Genomic DNA, 22,593 nt, shown 5'->3' on the forward strand with positions numbered 1-22,593 from the left:
ATTCGTTTGACGTTTTGAAATAATAATTTTTAATGTTCCTCGTTGAGTTACGCTGGTGGAATGAGGACAAAGTATGACAGATGACCGAATTCGGGGCAACGTCCAAAATGTTTGCGCATATGTGTCGCTCTTGTCTGGGCTTCGTCCGCTGGTCCTCTAGAATCTAAATTAGAAAGGGACCTTAGTGGCAAGCTTCCGGTTGATTTTCGTGACATGCCTTTCTTTAAAGTGTGCTTAGATCTGCGTACAGAAGCATTTTCGCATTCAGCCACATCGGAATGTTGCCGCCGCAGCGTGGAATCGGACCCGCGACCTCGAGAGCAGCAGCAGAGCTTCATAACCGCTCATTTACCGTAGCGGTATTGCTGCATTCCGAAACGCTAAATTGTAGGTGGGAACCACACGTTATCTTTACGAGTATGGTCCTGGGTATAATGTGTGATATATTCTCAAACCGATGGTCACGCAAAAGTAGCTTGCATCGCGTGATCCCGGCATCCACCGCATGTCCTGCACTTGACATTCTTGAACTATATTCATGTCCAGGGCGACCTCAAGCAGTTCCTGCTGGCCACTCAGAAGGACAGCCAGCGCAAAGGTCCTAAGCCACCGCCTCTGAACCAGGCGCAGGCCATTGGCGTCTGTCATCAGGTGGCACTTGCAATGGAGCACCTGGCCAACCACCGCTTCACGCACCGGGACCTGGCTGCGCGCAACTGCCTCATCACCTCGCGGGTCGACATCAAGGTCAGCTGTCCGGCGCTGTGCCGTGACTCGTATGTCGCCGAGTATGCTATGCACCAGAACCGCTCGGTACCCATCCGCTGGACGCCCGGCGAGGCATTATTCGAGGACGAGTGGTCCACGAAGAGTGACGTCTACTCCTTCGCCGTGCTCGCCTGGGAGGTCTTCACCCAGGGCCTGCTGCCACACGCAGACAAGGACGACACGACGGTGTTGAGGCTGCTGAAGAGTTCCGAGCTACGCTGGACGGCACCTGCGAGCGCCCCGACGCCATTCGCTGAGCTCCTGGACCGCTGCTGGCAGCGGTCACCACGCGACAGGCCTTCTTTCTCGGAGGTTGCCGTCAGGATTGGCGAGATCTTCGTGGACAGCAACGTCTGAATGCCGCATGCATTGTGCTACCTTGTTCGGCATCCTTATTCGATATTCAGGGTCATTCAGAGCAGTAGGCCTAATTAGGAAAGGGAGGGGCGATGGTGGCGCAGGCTATTTCGATGGCCACGGTAGGAGTCATGGCAGCTTCAATCTATTGCTATCACCCAAAGGTAGGCCTTCCTTCTCAAAGGTCACTGTCAAGATTAGCGACATTTTCGCAGACAGCGCCATCTGGAGGCCACATACATCATCCTGTTTTGCCTCGTGTCCAGATTCATGGTCATTCATATTGGTGGGTCCACTATTTCAGGTACATCATCAATGTCAAAGACTGCTGTATGGATGTGAGAGACATTGTGTAGATCTCTAGGGCTACCTGTATGGCCTTTCTATTTAATTCATTCAAGGTATAGCCATACAGAGTACTTTTGCTGAGGTCGAGGAGGGAGGGGGGTGTAGTTGCAGAAGTACTGTTGGCTTGAGGTGAACAACTTATCTGATACATTTCTGCATTATGAATGTGGGTGCCACTTGATTTTTCTCTCGGTTATGAACACTTATTAAGAATGATCTAATGTGTGAGTTCAAGTATCATGAGAAATTTAGATAGGTTTATTCTCAAGAAGTCTGCCTAGCACTCACAAACACCAGAAGAGCTGGGATCAGGTTACTACAGTTACCCTGTCTTTCTGCTGCCATTGAAACTTGTTTTAGACACTTCATTTATTAAGTGACACAATTTTGTAGGATATTTCAGCAAACAAATTACTGCCACTTCAGGTAGCCTAAACTGCTGTGCTGAATATAAAACCTATTAACATAAGGTCCTAGAACCTTTTAGTAAAGACAAATATGTCATCCTTAAATTGGAAATAAACACCAAGCATGTGTCAGAATCTTAATGTTAAGCTTAAACTAAAAATTTATTGATCATGAAAATGTGGCAAAGCATTTCAGCAGCTTAAAGATGGCTGTGTTAAGCACGAAACAGAACAAGCCCTTTTTGGCAGCTTTTATTGAAGCTTGTGAAGTTGTATTGCAATATTCTACAAGAGCGCAGACATGTCTTTACTCACTTTTTACAAGGTATATGATGTCATTTGTCATAGTGTGTTTTACATGTATTTATAAGAGGACATCTTGCTTGACATGGAGGCTAAAGAACTGCCAACTATGCTTGCCAAAAAAACACAAATGTCAACCAAAATGCCCTTTGACCAACGAACTATCTTGTCACAATGACACTTTACACAATGTTTTATAAGCCTTTTATGTCTTTACACGTTTTGATACCTATTATTTGTCTCATTGCGGACAGATTTGTTTAGTGTACAAATGGATGTCTAATATCCATCCATCATTTCCTGTCTTTTGGCAAGTTATCCATGCGAAGTCCAACGATCCTGGGCTAGTCATGTCTATTCACCACACATGACATTATACAGAACAATGTGGTGCTTTTTATAAATGTTGGACAGTGCTTTTTTACATGTGGAGAAAAATATACAGTTCTACACTCACTGTGCGTGATGTATATTACAGCTTACATCATGATTATATGCATGACATAGAATGGTTGAGTACATAATATACACAATGAGTAGTCTTTTCATATAAAGTATGGTGCATGTGTGGAAATGACTTTTCAGCCCTTAGGGTTATGGCCAGGTTACCAATGCTGAATCCTACTAGCTGACAATAATCATTGCCTGCATAATAACCAGCGTATTTCCTACCAAATTTCAACCTTCGTGCTAGGACGTGAATACTGTTGTTTGCTTGTGGGCATCTTTATTACAGAGCTTAGAAAAAAAAAAGAAAAGAAACTTCATGGGTGGCTGTCAACACAGCAAGTTCTATAGTTATATCATACCATGAATGACAACCAGGCATCAGATGTTTGGCTGTGCAATTTCACAAGTTGACTTGCATAAGCATAACATCAGTTGATTGGCTAGATGGTTCATACTAACTATACTTCTGAAAACCATGTGTTGTCAACATATTCACTTTCCAATGGGAACGCAGCATGAACATGCTGACAAGTACACACTTCTACAGCCACAGCAAAAGAGGCAGTGCCTGTCCTGTATCAGTCCTTGTGTCCGTTTTGGAAGAACAGGGATAGCAGTGTCAGTGTCCTGTTTGCCTTTGCTTGTGCCAAATTTCTCGGCAGAGCTGAACACGCAAGAAGCCTTTGAATGCAGCAGTGTATCACTAGAAACAAAAGCTTGCGGACCACATGAAAAATGCATACAGCTCAGAAATGACTAGTACTGACAAGCTGGAATGACATGCTAATTCGAAGAAACAAAATAATATGCGTATTTGCTTAATTACATCAAATTGCATTACATGATCCTTGCATAACTGGGCGCTTTATTTGATGTAGCCCCAAAGCTAAACGTCTGTGAATGAATCACACACATGGTGACAATTATCGAAAGAGAAAAGTATGATCTCTAATTTATTTTCTCTGGATTTTGCTTCACTCGAGAGTAATGTCGCATCCCAAAGTTTGCTGTACAACAGTGGCATTCCACGCTTCAATTACAGCTTGCATGCTAAGATGATGGAGAAAGTATGTTTTAATCGCATGCCCAGTTCACAAAGTTTTGTCCCTTACTGCGCATGATACCAACTCGTTATCGGATTCTCTGCTAGCTAGAAATGATTACCGCCTGTAGGTGCGAGCAGCTCGCTCACTGTCACAAAGTCATCTCCATACAATGATGTACGTTTCATTGATGAATATACTTGTTGAAGCATCTAACGACATCGAATAGTATGCTGGTTCATCCACGCACTGAACCCTGCTGCTGTATTTATTGTCATCAACTTAGATTTCATACACCTATAGGAACAAATAATTTGACTTTTATGCTACTCATCCGTAGACACCTAGTATTGTGAAATGTTTAAAGACATTTCAAGGTAAAATTTTTTTGCCTGGAGACAACATTCTGGTTTCATTTTTTCCACTGCTTAGTGTGTAAAATGTATGTTTGCATGCCGAGAACAATTTTCGTCAGTTAACTTTGTCATTCTGGTATGGATGAGTCATTTTTTAAAATAAAAATTTATTTAGTTGCCCTCACATGTGAATTTGAGGTTAGGTTCATTATAACAGAATACCAATTTGTCATGAAACATCACTGTCTTGAAAAAATGCTTGACATCTCTAGCAATGATAAGAACATTTGCAGGTTTTTGTTATATGCATATGTTTCTTGTAAAGTTGGTTTGCTGTAATTAAGACAGAACCCATCTATACCACGCTGATGGCATGTATTTGCATTGTCATGGCCACAAATTTGGACGATTGCTGACACCGTAAAAGACTGCTCTAGTTGTTCCATCCAGTTATCTTTATGGTGCTGTGGAATCCATAAATGCAGTACTCATATTGGATCATCCGTGTTGTGTGCAAGCCATTTGTCATGTTTCTAAAATATTTAGGACACCACAGTGTCTCAAATTTTTAATTTTTGTCAGCACTTTCTTCCACAAAACTGCAGAGCTTATATGTTTATTAGCCTTGCCGTTTCTCTTCATATATGCTGCTTTTGTTTAGTATGTTTCTTCCAAAAACCGCCCTGGCTTGATGTCATGTGTCGCGGAAATCTTTACGTGCCAGTATTCAAGGCCGTTTCAATGTGCGGGGCTGTGGACAGAAGGGGTCACAGGCCACTTAACCATAGCTACCCAAATGATGCACATAGAAATGAGCAAAATAAAATGCAGAGAACTATATATGCTTGCTATTAACATAGTTGTGCTTCTTATTCAAGTTAACTTCCTAATCTCTCAATGCTTACTGCAATAAATCAATGTCAAGGATATGTCTTCTAGGAACAGCACCTAAATGTGCAGCCTTGCCTCATTATTCACTTCACTAATGGACTGACAATGAGCCTCATGACCTCTTTATTAGCTGATGCGTTACAGGATACATTTTTGTTTCCCATAATTCCTTTTCCTCAAATAGTTTTTTTTTTTTTCACATAAAGCAAAAGTTACTATGAGCTATGAATGGATGTGAATGTTTCAAAAAAGGAGAAAATGTAAAGCGATTGGCATTCAGTGAACCCAATCTGGTTTTGAGAAGAATCGGTTCTTTCTTTGTACATACGTAATCACTCAAAATTTCACGGTACGGTGGAATGTTTGTCGTTCACAAGCAAGCTTGCTACCATAAAGGCCTACAAAATTTAAAGCTTTTCAGCTAACTATGTCACAAATGGTATAAGATAGCATTCGAACAGGCACACTTTACATGTTTTACATCTGATACAAGGCAATAGAATTGACTACTACTTCAAAAGTGTTTGTCATTCACGAAAAAATGTTTGAGATTGTAAAGACTTAACAAGACATAACTCTAAGCTCATAATAGGCAAGAATAGCCAGTGATCAACATGGTAAGCTCATTCTTAACTTGTCAATCGGTGCAAAGAAATAGAAGTGATGGGAGCATTCTACATGTTGAACATTCACATGGGAGGCATTGACTGCAGTGAACTCAGTCTTGGGCGGCTGCTATAGTGCTGTTTGAACCGCTGATGGTAATGTAGACGATCACTGGTCTCTTTGTGCTGCTTTTATGCTTTTCCTGCCAGTTTATCATTCAAGTGCTTTATTGCTATAATGTATAGTAGCATAAAATATAACTTCACCTTATACATGTGTGGCTTTCTGTGCTTGTTTTGGACATTTGTGTGAAGCGTCATCCACCTGTGATCATTCACGGGCCAACTTTTTTGTTTGTATGTACGTGCACACATTATAAATATCCTGAGGTTGTGTGACTGCTGTGTGTGCTGTAAATAGGTGAGCAGCCTTGGAGAATTTCTTTAGAAAATAAATATTGCTAGAAAAGTGAACTGTGTTGTCTGGAAATTGTATTCCTGTCCACAGAACGCGAGTCAGTGGGTCATATTCCTACACTACAGTTTAGGCGTGATGGAAGAGAATGGGGGGGTGAACTGCTCTTATTGCAAATTGGTTCTGCAAAAATCCGCAAGGTAGCGGAGGTAGTTTCTTCATAAAAGGGAAAGACTAACTGTCATCCACCCGAGAGAAAACGCATACGTATTTGCCAGCAAGAATGCTAGCTCCTGGTTAGCCTAGCTGGTAGAGAAACTGCCCCCTGAATATCGTTGGGTCTGGCTGTCTGTTTTATTCCCATACCAGGACAAATTTTCCCCTTGTATGCTGTTATTGCACTTCCTGTGTGTAACATCACTATTGCCCTAATTTAAATTTAGTAAGTTTATCTTCTCAACAATATGATATTCTTACTTCATTAGCTCCTATTTTTGCTTTTTTAGTGTTATAGTCCTTGGTGCCTTTGGGTTTCTTACAGCCAGATTCTTGTCTATTCCTTTCAGTGTGTCATCATGAACCTAGAAAATGGCAGAGACCCACAGTGGGCGATTGGTCAAAAATTGTGGGGTAGTAAGAAATAGAACTTTGCACAGGCCATTGTAATTAGCCTGACCCGAACCACAAAATGCCATGCACTGGCCCGCCCCAGCCTGGCCCAATGATTTCAAACCTGGCCTTACATCATTTAAACCTGGCCAGGGCCCGAAAGAGTCGGGGGGCCTGGCCCGGCCCAGTTCGGTTCGACCCAGTCCTTGAGCCTAAACGAAGTATGGACGAGTTCTCGGTTATTGTGAAGGTACTAGCTGCACACGGACTATTTGCAAGAGGCAGATTTCACTGTCGGGTTTTCCATTGGAGCTGCTGCTGAAAAAAAAAATGTGATAAGAAACAAAGAAACTATTATACATTCTTTGTCCACCGTGCTCATGCGTTAAAGTGCGATATGAACGCTCGTCCTACTCTTCTCAAATAGTTGTTGGAAGTATGTCGCGAAGGCATAGGTGAACACTCCTGTACACACCGCTAGCCATTTCATCTCACTTTTGAGTCTTGTGATTGCGACCTACAACAATGGAACTCAAGCGAATAAACTTGACAGGAATGTATATGCAAATAAGCTGGTCTATTTGTTTTCAGAAGACCATAATACACTACTGCTAGAAGCCATTTTAGCTTCATTAAATAAATATTGGTGACACGCAAGAGTAACGCTCAGGCACAATAATATTGTCGCACAGGACATGCAAATATGCTTTATTGGGCTCCCTTTCAATGGCGTCAATTTTTCAATGGACAATTTAGGCATCTGCTTTCTGGCATATCTGTAAATTTGGGCTAGCTATACATTTGTGCCCTAGCTGGAGAGCTCCTATTTAAACATATAGAAAGTGAAAAATAGTTCTTTTCGGCAACCACTGCACCGATATTGATTAGATTTGTTGCATTTAACATAAGTTGACCTATAGTGACGGTAGAAGCAGATTTTCAGTTTAGGCCATGAACATTTTAGGAGTAATTCTTGAAATTTGCTAAATAATATAAAATGAGGTATCACGTTTTCAACTCTCTAACTCGGTAATAAAAACAATACCATAATTGCGTAAACTGCATCTTATAAACATCTAAAGTGGACGAAATTGGTGCATTATACACAGCTTTGAATTATACGGCTAATTTGTGAGTACGACTTCTGCTAAACCTTTGCAAGCATTGTAACAATTTTTTCATGATCATAATCTGTGAATTCATACATCAGAAATGTCCCCTTGAGGTCCTTTAGCAGATACAGTTAACAGAAATGTGATATTTGTTTTTTGTGTGAAGTTACTGATTTGTAAACATCGTGCTTCGATTCTTTAGACTCAAAATTTCGCCAATTTTGTACAAAATTTGAAGTCCCAAATCGAAATTCTTCCACATGCATTTGTTCAGAGAAATTGTTGTTTGGCTTGAGCTAAAGCTTTCTGTTAAGTACAGTGCATGTACAGCGTAGACAGCTTAGTTAACACGAAAGTGTTGAGTGACCTGTGTCACAGAAAATTCGGTGTTAGCTCCGGCGTTGGCGCCCCTTGAGCGAAAATTGCTATGTATATTTAGGTATATGTATATGCCACGCATTTCCTGGCAAGGTAACAAGAATTCAGGATTGCCAGTCTTTAGAGTCTGTAAAGGAGTACATTTATCCAAGTCAGTTACACACAAGGGACCCTGATCATGAGAACGAAATTTACAGAAGAATAAAATTGGGTTAGGGTTCATAGGGCAGGCATTGCCAAATCCTGACTGGGAGCTTACCAGTGTCGTTGAAAAGAAAAGTGTACAATCATTGCATTCTACCGGTGCTAACATATGGGGCAGAAACTTGGAGGTTAACAAAGAAGCTCGAGAACAAGTTAAGGACCGCACAAAGAGCGATGGAACGAAAAAATGTTAGACGTAACGTTAAGAGACAGGAAGAGAGCGATGTGGATCAGAGAACAAACGGGGATGGTCGATATTCTAATTGACATTAAGAGAAAAAAAATGGACCTGGACAGGCTATGTAATGCGTAGGATGGATAACCGGTGGACCCCGCAGCCGAGGCTGGCGTTCTAGTGCTAGAATGCCCGCCTCGGCTGCGGGAGGCTGTGGGTTCGATTCCCACCGCCGCCGGGCACCCACTTGTTCAAAAGGGTACAAGCGTACCCCGGGCTGGCGTTCGGCTTCCTTCAGGGGTGATACGCTTGGGAAAGGAGCCTGCGCCCTGAATTCCCGTTGAAACCAACGTGAGCACGGAAAAAGTAACAACTATGTTGTAGTGCACGTTAAAGAACCCCAGGTGGTCAAAATTATTCCGGAGCCCTCCACTACGGCGTGCCTCATAATCAGAACTGGTTTTGGCACGTAAGACCCCAGAAAGAAGAATATCTATTAATAGTATGTAATAGTAAATATAACAGCTAATAATATCTAATAATAGCCACTAATATCTGTGTAGAACTTTTGCAAAACCCTTGTAAGCTATGCAACAAAGAATTCACGTAAGAAGAAAAATGACATATCAAATTTATCCACTTTGGATGCTCTAACGGATGCAGTTTACGGAACTGCGATATCTGTTGTTGGTGCACACCTACGAATTTTAAACTTCATGCGTATAATTTTTTTTTTCAAACGTACACAGTTTTGAAAAGCTAAAAAGAAAATTCAGTCCCGAAATTGAAATTCCGCTTCCAACAATCACTATAATTTAACTTTCTATCTCGAGTGCAAACAAGTTTTATTAAAATCGGCGCTGTGGTTATCTCGGAAAAACGTATCTGCGTTTTAGATGTATTTGAATAGGCGGCATTTGAGTTGGGCCGGAGCTAAAGCTTCCTCTTAAGAGGACGCGCTAGCTTTAACGAGGATTTAATGCCAGCCGCTTCCTGCGCTACTCTCAGTTCGGCCGCTGGGCTCTAAGAGAGTATCTATGCTAGGGAACCTACATCCAAGCGCTGTTTTAGGGTGGTGACAACCTTTGTGAGGGTACTTGCCGCCGCCAGCTAAATTGGCGGGTAAAATTTTCCGCCAAATATAGCATGTGGGAATCAAAATGGCGAAAAGACCAGCCGACAGACCACGTACCACGTTTCCCGCACCCGTTGGTGCCGTGAAACTAATTAAATTTTGTAGCGTTAGCTACACTGGCCTAGCCAAGCCCGTTTCGCGCGGCACATCAAGAGCCGTGCTGCGCATGCGCAAGGATCAGTGATGTCACACGGCTTGCGCACCGGAGCCAGCGGAGCCGGCACCTCTCGCGCACTCCGCCGCCGCCGGTCTGCGCATTCCATAGGAGTGACGTCATAGCCGTGGTAGACGCACTGACGCCGGCGCACGCTCGCTGTGCAGTCGCCGTCTGACACTGCGCTGGAGCCGCTGCGAATGCTGCTCAACAGCGCAGAAGAACGGAGAAGCTTGACTCATCGGATCCCGAAGTAGTTGCCTGGCAATTAGCGGTTGAGCGTAGGAGGCATGAATACATGTGCCACATAATACGTATACCGCGTGTGTGTCATTGGAGCAGCAGTAAGCATGACAATCTAGACAACCAGGAAAGCTAAGAATAATCAGCTGAACCTTTGCTAACGCTACGTATATCCTGGCAAAGCCGAGCTAAGCCACTGCAACTTTTTTTAAAATAAACTTTGGCCTCATCAGCCAGAGACCCATAGCGTGTCTGAGAGCAGTGGATGACACGTCTACGTTTTAGTTAAACAGGCTTGTAAGCACAGTTTTTATTACAGCACACTTCGAAAAACACTCTTTATATAGTGTGTACAAGTGCAAGGCAACGACAACGTTTAATGCAGTTCACATTCTTGGCGTGAGAAAATTCTACCACGAGCACGCCACCGTGCCTTATAACTTGTTGCTTTGTATGCTATGAAAAAAAAAGTTTGATGTGTTAAAATAAAAGGAAAAGGCAACTAGTATATTAAATATGTATGCAGGTTTCGTGTGCGCATTGGTGCAAAACTAAAGAAATTTATTAGATCGCGTGCCAAAATGGGTACATCAGAGCGTGACAAAAAGAATTCAGGGATCCGCCGCGACTTCTAGCGAGATTGGGAATCAAAATGGCTACTCACCAAATTTGGCGGTAAATAGCGCTCTAAATTTTGGAGTTGTCACTACCCTAAAACAGCGCTTGCATGTAGGCTCCCTAATCTATGCTATCGAGTAGAACCCAAGATTAACCGTCTCCCAAGTTTTAAGGTGACTAGGAAATTTATTTGCCCGTGGCACGCGCACAACTGTTGTGTGAACGTAGAGTGCAATAAACGTACCACACGTGCAATATACATCGTACTTGATATAAACAAAACAGATGCGCAAACAAAATAGTAATTTGCCAGCTTGACATTTCGAGCGAAGTCCCAGAAGCACTGTCGATAGAGCCAAAGTAGCCTCGGCGTCAGCTAAAGGCGATTTTACATAGCCCCCAAAGATTCCCTGGCTGTCTGCAGGATTGTTGTCTAAATCCTGCTTGAATTTTCTTGCGAAGCCATGCTACACAAGTAAAATTGGAAATCCACCCGTCAGTAGCGTGGGCCTTCTTAAGAACTTAAAACGAGAAGGGAAAAAAAAAAAAAAGGCTCTCGTCGTGACTCTTCCAGGCACATGGCTGAAACCTGTCCTGCGTTGCCGTAAGCATTGTGGTGTTCTGTGGCCCTCCCAGATTCGCCAACACACGGCTGTCGCGGAGCTTGTGCGGTCCACGGAGGAAGGAATACATTAGGATGGAGCGTCACGTGACAATCTTGAAGTCTATTCATAAAAATATATATAGAGAGTCGAAGGACGCTCTAGTCGCGTGATAAGCAAGCGGTAGTTTTTAGTCGGCTTGTTTTGGTTGCGTGTGCTGCGGGGGTTTCGGAATACGCACACATGTTAGGCGTGACAAACGCACGCCGAGGTTACAGTGTACTAGAATTGGGATTCCTAGTACGTACGCTGTACCGAGCTTAGTGAAGGTTCAAGCGTGGGACGTTGTCGAGTCTGTGTTAGGTAAGTCAGGTAACGCAGCGAACCACTACACGTATGCCGCTCGCCGCTCAAGCAGCAGACATGCGCCAAGGCTGTAGCGAACGATGAGTGCGATTTTGTGCGCGACAGCGACGAGGGACGGCTCCGAGCGACGAAACGAGCTGTCGCGCGAACTCGTTCGTGTCGCTTGATCGCTCGGTTCTAGAAATCTCGAATTCGTCGCTCGTCGCACGGAATTGCTATGAGCGACTAACCAATAGCGCGAAGCCGGAACTGGTACATGCAGTCAAGTACTACACGGAATGAGCAAATGAGCTTATTTTGATACGTGCAACGATAAGAACATATACTGCAAGACCTGTAGAAATATTTCAAAGCGGCACTTTAAGGGCCTCGTTACGCAGAAAGCACGGCGTCACAGGCGTTGACCATGCGTTGACTGTGAGCGAAAATTGTCTACCAGTCACAGCGCGGCGCATCACGCGTTTCTACCAATCACAGAGCGGCGCACGCCGCGTCCGCCGCTCGGATCCTTGCAGCGCCACCAGATAGCGCTCGCCTCCGTGCATCCGTATATCCGCGGCGGCGCCGCCTGTGCGGGGGAAAAAGTTCATGAGCCATTCCGCTCTGTGAAGGTGGATGACCTACGAAACTGTTTAGCGCACGACACAGATGTGACACAGAATTTCGAACAAAGGTACGAACATATTTATTGTCCTGATCGGTGGTCATCATGACTATAAGTACGCACACATATTCTTTTATCACCTCTGTTATTAAATCTGTCCATCACGTAAGACAAATATACCCCCATAAACGCGGCCCCCCATTACGACGACAGAAGAGAAGTGAAATTGTACGCTGGAGTGATGAGCGGCAACGGAGCCAGCTGTGGAAGAAGGCGACGAACGCGTGAGCAGTGGCACAAGCGCGTTCGCGCGGTTGCGAGGTGTGCCATACTCTTTCCCCTTCGACGTCAGGCGCACACTATGTCACGCACTACTTCATTACATTCACAGAGATACATCGTTTTAGAGACAGGTGGTCGTTAAACCGAGCTCCGAAGCGAGCGGCGATATGCGTTTGCTTGTGTTGGCTCTTTCACTCTCACTTTTTAGGGCGGAATTATAGGGGATAGTTTTTCCGCGCGGACGCCATCAAATCCCGGATCCTAGCCATAGACAGCTTCGCTGTAAAAAAAAAAAAAAAAGAACCAGAAAGCTCGCATTCGTGCATAGCGTTCGCCGCGAGCGTTTCCCGGTAAAGATTACGGTAGCATAAGCTGAAGTTGCCGGGAAGCGTGAGAAGCAGTCAGGGGCCCTTTAATGCTATCACGTTGTACTCTTAAAGGCGAAGCCTAAGCGTCTTCCAAGTTTTTTCTTCCTCGCCATGCCATAAGTCAATGAACAATTTGCACAAGTGGTTTGGGAGCGTGATTCGATTGTTTTTAAGGAAAAGCGCCACGTTACTGACCGTATAGACTAAGGCTAAACTTAATCAGATTCAGAATCATGTTTTAGAGAGTTACTATTGTAATACATAAAAGAAGACACGGGGTTACTCCGCTTAATTACGAGGACTCGCTGGAAAACACATAAAACATCTTGCTACTACATTTACTTTCTTTCAAGAGTCTGCAGTACCGTGAAATAAAATTCAGTGATTCTGAAACATTTATTGACAGTGCATGGTAACTCGTGACTATACATAGCAGGTATATATACACAGAATGTTTCAGCGACGACTGTCTCTTGGATTATGAAAAAAAAAAAGCGCTTCCAGACACAACAACAATTTTAAGGTTGCGCAGATATTTTAAATGTCTAATAGAATGCATTTAACTTTGTTATTTATAGTCATATTCAATACGATAATTTAATATTCGAAATTTTTTCTTCTTCTCTGGCTCTTGTGTCTTTACAGGATTGGGGATAGTCGGAGCTCCGTGTTTTCAAATGATTGGTTCTTGGGAGCTCCCTCGATTTTCTGGATTGCTTCATTTTTTCCTTTATTTCTTATTTGCGCCGCGTGTTCTCGTTCTTGATGCTCCTCGACGTCTTCTTTTGCCTAGCACGTGATTCACGTCCGCGCGCGCACTTTTACAGCGGAGCTGTTAGAACCTCATTCCGTCGTCCGCAGCTTCGCCGAGCTGGGGGAGAGAGAGCTGAAAGAGAGTGAAATCAGAGTATAAAAATAGCATCGCGCAGCATAGCGGATGCGAGGTGGAGAGGAGGAGTGAGGCAGGTGGTAGCGGGACGCGTAGAGCGGCTGCCGACGCCGACCGCGTTTCCCCGCGTTCGCGCCGAACGCGCCCGGTGTCCGTGACTGCATCCCATGCCTCTGGCGGCGGCTGGGCAGGTTTCGACTAGAGAACTGGACACTCATCGCTTCCGAAAGACTGAAGTGAGAGCTAAGGAATCTGAAACCAAGCGTCGCAGAAGATAACATTCCGAGTTAAGATTGAGGGAAGGAAGCCGAGAGGTCGTGTAGGCGAAGAAGCCCAGCAAAAGTATAGACTAAGTGTGTGGTTCGTCACTACTTTACTAGGCTTTCCCCAGTTCCGCTGGTCTCTCGTGTTTGTGATAGCAGAGTCACGCATAATTTTTGTTGATCTCTTTTCTTCTAGTCCTCCTCGGCACTTGGTTTGGCGCACTGCACTCATCAGAGACACACATATAGTGGCACCAAGAGTGAGATCACGTATACTTTCGCATCTCTCTCTCTCGAGTGCAGCATAAGGAGCCCCCAATTTTTTTCTATATGACGCTACAGGGCCCAGTATCTTTAAAGCGAAGCGTTCTCCAGGGTGTGGTTTGGCTGCTAGCTGCCGAGTCGGTCAATATCTCGCCAGATATGTTTGCGGATTATATTTAACAAAGAGTCATGTGCGGCCAAGTGCAAGTACCAGCGAACGGGCTTGTGCAATCATTGGATCCTATACCATAAAAATATTTAATTCTGAGTTTATTCCAATCGCCTGACGTCAAATTTACGTAACCGCCGAGGCAAGCATCGGGTGGCGAACTGCTGTTTGAAATGCCCAATCAAACGCTCTCCTCGTTTACAGGAGATCACTTTAGCTCGCTTTCAAAATGAACAGCATCGCCTACCTTGACAGGTTTTTTTTTTTTTTTTTTTTTTTCTTATCTGACTGCTGACGAGAGGTAAGGAGCACGCAGAAGTGGAGAAGGTTTCGGTGGGACAGAGCCAGCGCAGTGGAAGTAGATAACCGGGTGAGGAGAGTGATGCCGGCGTGTGCGATTGGTCCGCTTCCCCTTAGTTTACGGTGGCTGCACGGTGACGTGCATGCCGCTATAACGGGGCCTCAGCGAAAAAGAGTTGGAAGAGCGATGTCGTATACGTGCGAAAGGGCTCGACATCATAATACTGTCACGCTTCTTTTTTTTTTTTTTCATCATACTCAAGCAAATCCATTCTCGCCGGCAGCTCTGAGTAGCCAGTGCCAAAGCGATCGGTGGGCAGCCGTCTTGTATATATTCCTTAGAGCACTGCACGGGCTCGGGCTTACCCGAAAGCCCGGGCCCGGCCCGGCCCGTGGGCCGGGCCGGGCCGGGTAGAGGAGTTTTTTCACGGGCTCGGGCCGGGCTCGGGCACGGCGTGTGCTTTTTTACCCGGGCCCAGGCCGGGCTCGGGTTTTTGACGCGGGCCCGGGCCGGGCTCGGGCTTTCTGCGAGTTATTCTCGGGCTTTCCAGCTCTGAAAAACATGTATTTTTTGGTCTCGGGCCGGGTTCGGGCCGGGTTCGAGTCGGGCTCGGGCCGGGCTCGGGCTTAAGGTAAAGGGGTGGCGGGCCGGGCCGGGCGGGTAACGTAGATTATTTCCGGGCCCGGGCCGGGCTCGGGTCTCGCCATAAAAGTTTTGATCGGGCTCGGGCGGGCCGCCCAATGTAAGAACGGGCCCGGGCCGGGCCCGGGCCGCAAAAATCGGCCCGTGCAGTGCTCTATTTATTCCTTCCGGAAAGGGGCAGACTCCGGCTTTTCCGAAAAAAAAAAAAAGCAGTTTTTTTCGGCACATTAAATTCATCTTTAGTGCGTACACGTACGTCACTTTGACGTGGTTGGTTTTCGCAGTTTTTTGTCGTCGCGTTACAGGCAGGCGAAGTGATGGCCACAAAATTTTTGGAATAGCTTTACTTTACAGCGCAATAACAGCGCGTTATGTAGTTGTAGCGGCAGGCGCAAGTTGAAATCGGCTAGCGCAAGACAGGGGTGCTAGCGCAACACGTGTGAGCTGCCTTTCCCCAAGTGAGTGGAATGTTGCTGCAAGCTTAGTGCAGATCTTGCAGCTTCATTTCCCCTTTATTTCTTACTTACGCCGCGTCAATCAAACAGTCTCCTCGTGTATAGGAGGTCACCTTTGTTCGCTTTCACAACCAATAACATTGTCTACACTCAGCGGTTTTTCTTATCTAATTGGCTGACAGGAGGCGAGAAGCACGCTCTATAGTGGAGAGGGTTTCGATGGGGCCGAGCCAGCACAGTGAAAATAGATAACCGCATGAAGAGGGTAGTGCCGGCTTCTCCGATTGGTCCGCTTCGCCTTACTTAGCTTGCGGTGGCTGGTCGAAAATCGCGGCGACGTGCAACGGAAGGATAACAATGCCGCTAAAACGGATCCTCAGCAAGGAAGAGTTGACGGAGCGATGTCGAATGCATGCCGAAAGGGCTCGATAACGTTTTACTGCCACGCGCAAAAAGGTTTATCATGCGCAAATAAATGCATGCGGCAGGTGCGAGTGGCGAGGGCCTGAGCGATCGGCGGGCAGCCATCTTCTATTCCTTTCGGAACGGGGCAGTCTGCGGCTATTCAGAAAAATTTTCACTTTTGTTCGGCATATTAATGCGTTTTTTTTTTTTTCGCGTACACGTCACTTTGACGTGGTGAGTTTTCGTGGTTTTGTAAGGTCGCGTGACAGACAGGCGAAGTGGGCGTAGCCAGAAAGCATTGGACCAATAGCAGAGGGCTAATGATGAAAAGGCGTCGAATCAGGAATGTATATTTTTCTTTTGTGCGGTTTAATCATGCAAAATCAATGTGTACACGTTATACCAGATGGGGAGCTATCGCGGTTTTCGTGACGTCGCGTGACAGACAGGCGAAGTTGGGAGTGGCCCGAAAATGTTTTTACCAATCGTGAAGGCTGATTGCAGAAATTGGAATCAAAACAGTTTGGAATCATTTTACGTTATAGCGCCCCAGATTCACAAAGCTTTTCTTTCGTAAGTTCGCTTTGCCATTGGCTGGCCGCGTTCGCTAATGATATGTCTCGCGTCCGGATTGGCTAAAATTCTTTCTTACAAAAAATTCTAGCGTAAGAAGTTCTTGTGAATTCGGGCTCAGGTCCTTAAGAGCCACACCAACATTGCAAAAGAAGCAGCTTTTTTTGCTAAGAACTTGCTGAAGAGTCACGGTTCCCTCTTTATGCAGAACGAAATGAACTGATGCTCGCAACACTATGTGATCCGAGGTCTATTTTCTGCACAAATCCATTCGATCAGTCACAGGCTGCTGGCATTACTGGTCAACACGCTCGCATGAACTCTCCATCGCAGCACTTCCAAAATCCGAAGCCATCGACAAATCATGCCGCAAGCAAAGAAGGCCAAAGACGGTCGAACTGCTGGCGTGAAAACAGAACCATCACAATGAGCTCACACATTATAGTCAACAAGTTGAAAAATACTTCAATGAGCCGCTGATCCCAAGAAAGGATGATCCTTTGAAATATTGGAAAGAGCATGGAGCTTGACTCTATTCAGGAATCTCCAAAATTGCTTTGCGATGCCTTCCCATCCCTGCTACAGAGGTGCCCAGTGAACGCATGTTCTCAACTGCAGGAAACACCGTAACATCGCGGTGAGAGAGCCTGAAGCCAGGTCATGTGGAACACAGCTTGTGTTTCTGCGTGACAATTTGTAGCCTTGCGGTAACAGTCACTCACCGCTTTGTGTGCTCGAGGACATGAGCAGACATACTTTCTTTGTTCTTTCTGTAAATTTTCAATAAAATCTTTTGTATTCGATTCGATATTCGATATTTTTGGCCACTATTCGGCACTATTCGATTTGAATTCGATTCGAGATGAAATTTCACTGTTCGCACACCCCTAGTAATTGGAGGTCACAGGGAGAGGCCTTCATCCTGCAGTGGACATAAATATAGGCTGATGATGATGATAGCGTGCCTTTTATGCTGACCGACAAATTAGCGCCAGTATGCGCACATTTGTTCTGCGCAAAAAAAAAATAATCCTATGGAAGAAAGGAACACATAATGTCTACTCACAGCTATCTCAAAAACACACAATGAAATAGCGCATTATATTCAACGGATTCTTTAATTTAGTTGATGTTTCCTGTCTTATTCATTCGGTATGTGCCACTTGGCGCATGTCAATTCTTGGCTAATCCCCCAGGATCGGTATTTGCCACTGCGACACAAGTAGTGCAAAGTCCTTAAATTTGTATCTTTAAATATGTGTCCTTAGTATGTGTCGCACTCCTTCATGCGTACGCCTGGCGCATGGCCATTCCTCCTGACGATGGTGACGATGCTAATGATGATGATGATGATGAACCTCTGTCGTGGCCACTGATCTCTATTTTAGGGGGCCGTGGCTCGCACTCACTAAGGCGGATAGACCAAGAGTCGAGCGGCAGGCGGTAGCTAAAGGCAATTCTTATTTAAAAAAGAGAAACGCAAAGTAAAGGAAACATATAAAAAAGGATATTTTGCAATAAATAGACTACTATGCGAGCGAGCAGTCAAACTGAAAGGTGAATGTTAGAAGAGGTTACAATCAAATTGAGAGTCAATATTAGTAAACAATTTGGATATGATGATGAGGATGATGAAGCCTCAATTAATCGCACAAATCAACTGTGGCGACAAGGCCACGAACCAGGTGGTAAAATGATTGAAAAATGAAATAAATTAGTTAATAAATAAATAAGTAATAATAAAGAAAAATAAATGAAAGTCAATTCCCACGGGCATCGTACATCGTCCTCGTCCTCGTCAAATCGCTGCGTAGACATCTGACAATGTGCATCCTCATAATTTGGTGTGTGCAGTTTGGCCTGTAGGTTGTGAGCGGTGCATTGCATAAACATAACAAATTGCATGAGAACTAATGATGTGACCTTTGTGGCTGATAAACATGAACGTTGCGCGATATTTCACGTTGCGTAGAAAGAAACAAAACAAAACGGTACGCATCGCGGCTAGTTGTAAAGCATTTAATCAAGCGCTTTACATAATAGGAAGCTTTAGCTGGCTCCCAATTCCGATGCCGACTATACAAATGCATGTAAAACGCAGAAACAATTTTCTGAGATAATCTCTGGGCCTATTTTAATTAAAGCTGTTGCATTTGAGAGAGAAAGTTAAATTCTAGCTACTGCTGGAGGCGGAATTTCTATTTAAAGAATTTTCAAAAATTCGTAGGTTTGAAAAACACAGAAGCACGAAGTTTACAAATTTGTAGCTCTGCACCTGAAAACAGATATCGCAGTTCTGTAAACTGAATCCGTCAGAGCATCCAAAATGGACTAATTTTATATGTCAATTCATATCTTACTTGAATTTGTTACATCGTTTACAAGGGTTTTGCGAAAGTTCTACTCACATATTAGTGGTTTATTTAGAGTCACGTAAAATGTATTCGTTTTGTCCTCTTTAGATGATCTATTAGTTGCAAGTAACGGAATTGTGATATTATTTTTCATTGCGGAGTTACAGAGTTGTAAACTTGCATGATAGCTTCGCCTCCTGAAAATCTGCGATTTTTGTCAATTTGTATTTTCAAAAATGACGACCTAAATAACAAAAATTCCAACCAACAGTCATTGGATTCTAACCTTTTTCTTTAACAACAAGCCTCATCAAATTTGGTGCAGATGTTACAGAAAGAAAAAAAATATTTCTCATTTCCCATGTATTTAGATAGGAGCCGCCTAGCTGAAGCTTCCTGTTCAGCTTTAAAGTTCACATACAGATTCCAACATGTGCCTGGGACCTAGATATCTATGATGCGTTGGCATTAGGAGTGTAAAAGTGGAAGAAAGTGTGCATGTGAAGTGTGGGACGGTGGTCACGTGATAGAGGTATATTTTCCTCTATCTATCACGAAAGAGGATCATCATCATCATTAGCATCATCATGATCATCATCAGGAGGAATGGCCGTGCGCCAGGTGTACGCATGGAGGAGTGTAACTGACGGGTGTTTTCGTTTCACTTCGTTCCTCGACGAGACAGGGCGTGTGTCGAATGTGCTCCAGCACAACACCACACTTTGCACTGAGGTGAACGTTGTTTAATTACATCATCGATCTGGGCCGTAATGCTAACGCAGTTCTCTCGCATACACCGCTTAATCGCCGCTGAATTTTTCTTCTTTATTTCGTCGTCAATAAACCTTTTTATCATCATCATCATCATCGAAAGCCTCGCCGTGCACCATCTTGCGCGGGAAAGAAGAGGAACCAACGCCGCTCGTGGCAGCTCGAGCGAGAGTGTTGAAGAAGAAGCGTCGCACCCCGCCAAGCGATTTCTGGCAGAACGGCTTCGCGGCACAGCAAATATACGCTTGCTTGCTCAAGTCTGCTAGTGCTCCCCACTGACAAACGTGTGCGGCGCTCTGGGGGGATCCTAGGATCGCGGCAGTGAAGTCGGCAGCTTGGAGCAACGGAAAGAGTTTCGCGCAGACGTAAGTAAAAAAATCGCCATCTTGGAGCACTCTCCGACATATATCTGCCGTGATCGCTACGCGTAGCGTACTTTTTTAATTTTTTTTTTGCTACGCTGACGAAGTATTTACCCCGGTATTCAGAAACGATTCTCTATACTCGAGGCTTTTGTTCTACTGACAGAATAGAACAGCGCAAACAAAACGACGAGACAAGACGAACAGCATCCTGGCCGTTTTGTTAGCGCTCAGCTTCTCAGTACGGATCGCCAACATTACCACTCGTATATTCTGTCGAAGTTACAGCTTTCCTCGACTCCATCACCGAGTAGTGTTCCTGTGAACCTTACACAACGGGTGCTATTCAAAGGACACTGTAAAATTCCGCCATGTTTGCGTTTAGAACCAATCAGAGAGGCCGTAACAGACTTCTGAGCCAATCAGAGCTGAAAAGGTGGCAAATTTTGAAATATGGTGCTATTTTCAGCGCCCATGAATAGCACCCGGGTACTCTGCCACCGAGCGGAGAACAGCGACGCTCCTCGGCTGTAGAAGACATCACTTTCCAACGCTCCTCGGTGGTACCTACCACAAGGAGTAGCTTGAAAAACACCCTACTAATCCGATACTTACGAGTATACTATAAGCCCCGAGTGGACCTAGTTACAAAATTGTGGCTCCGGAATCGCAGAGTGGTATTAACAACTTCATGACTTCCAGCGCACACAACGGGAACGCGATGTCAGCGCCAAGCATCGTTCCTAAACGCTGCGCGTGAGCTTCGTGGTGGGGGGGAGGAGTAGATCGAGGAAAAGCAGCCCTTACGGGCAGCAGACGCGGTGTAAGGCGCCATCGTTAGTACGTCTCCGAATCGGCGACAACGTCCAAGGTAGTGGTGTCTCGTAGCATTTTCTTGCATTTCTTGGAGGGTGTCGCCGTTGGTTCTGGTGACGTAGAAGACAGAATTCTCTTGGCGTCTTCAGACGCCGTTTGTGAGCGTGTGCGTCTCTCCTTCACCGCTGCACTGGTAGCACTCGCAAGCGCTGTCGTCGTCTTGACAACGGGCGTGATACTCGACGGACCGGCCGATACTTCGGAGATGCCGAGATGGCGTCCATCTGCGTCCTCGCCACTGTTCAGTGTCGTAGCACATGTAAGAAGCCGTTCTCGCTTTGATCGCGTAAGCGGGGCGGCTCCTCGTCTTCTTCCGCGGCAGACGACGACATTGTGGCAGGTAGCGTCTCGTTGCTCTCCTCGTCAGTACAGGAAGAACAGGCTGCGTCGCTCGCACCGGCGGACGCTGGCGTCGGCACCTCTGGTGCACTTTCTTCTTCTCCTGGTTCGGGATGCGGTTACAGGATTCTATTACAATCACCTTGCGTTGGGTACCTGGTCATACTGGGATCGAGGGAAATGAGTTGGTACATCAACGTGCACGCGAAATTAACCTCCGGGCGCCCTCGATTCCCTGGCCAAACCCAACAACAGTGGAAGACGCCGCCACCGTACAAAAAATAAATAGCTGAACACTACAAGAACATCAGGGAAAACCGCACTATTTTACCCCACCCTCACCCTTCACTAAACACGGAATAAGCACATCTTCGCAAAGTTCAGACTAACATTCTGATCACCCCCACTCATGCTCTGCAACTTCGGATGGCGTAGCACAGCCCACTGCCACAACTGTCCGGAGATAAGGGCAAATACAGAACACATCCTGTACTCATGTAACACTGCCATTACCTCTCCTTATTTCCCCTACCCTCCCCCTCCTTCCTGGAGTGCTTGGCTTCACTCGGACTCGGGGCGGATCATCAGCGGGCCTTAGTGGAGCAAGCGCTCTTCTTTACTGGGCCTTAGTGCTGGCCTAAAATAGTTTTTTTCCTCCTCTCTTGGTTGATCGGTGATTTGCGTCTGAGCTGTTCCTTCAGGTGCGTTGTCCTCCGTAGCTGGTTGGGCGGGTGTTGCTAGTGCTACTGCAGCAGCATACGAACGTGGTTGCACACAGTCAACAGTGCTCGCCATTGCAACGTCTGCATGGCGCATTGCACGTTACAGTGGCATGGCCGAAAATGGCACATCGGGCGCGTCGAGATGACGTGCAGGAGGCCCCGAAATGACCTTCTGCGCCGCACTTGGAGCACACTCTCTTCATTCCTTTGTATTCCAGCATTATCCGAAAGCCAGTCACCATGATGAAATTCGGTGGAGGTTTTGCCATCTCGAGCTTGACCAGTCAGCTGCCCATGCTGATGTCCGTCCTGTCCTTGAAAACAACATCGCAAATGCCTCGGCACTTCCCATACGGTGCAAGTGCAGCAGTCAGGACGTCGTCACTGACGCAGGGTGGAAGACGATACACCGTCA

General features: G+C 45.4%; 1 protein-coding gene across 1 annotated transcript in view; it reads left to right on the forward strand.

Moving 5' to 3' along the window:
- The window catches only part of LOC119457934 (inactive tyrosine-protein kinase 7-like), a 149,731-nt gene extending 143,729 nt beyond the window's left edge, over nucleotides 1–6,002 (forward strand). The window contains exon 13 of the mRNA XM_037719707.2: nucleotides 547–6,002. Within this exon, the coding sequence (XP_037575635.1) occupies nucleotides 547–1,125 (579 nt within the window). The 3' untranslated portion in view covers nucleotides 1,126–6,002. The remainder of the gene's footprint in view (nucleotides 1–546) is intronic.
- The last annotated feature ends 16,591 nt before the right edge of the window (nucleotides 6,003–22,593 follow it).

This window comes from Dermacentor silvarum, chromosome 7, assembly GCF_013339745.2.
Source record: "Dermacentor silvarum isolate Dsil-2018 chromosome 7, BIME_Dsil_1.4, whole genome shotgun sequence".
NCBI classification, from domain to species: domain Eukaryota; kingdom Metazoa; phylum Arthropoda; class Arachnida; order Ixodida; family Ixodidae; genus Dermacentor; species Dermacentor silvarum.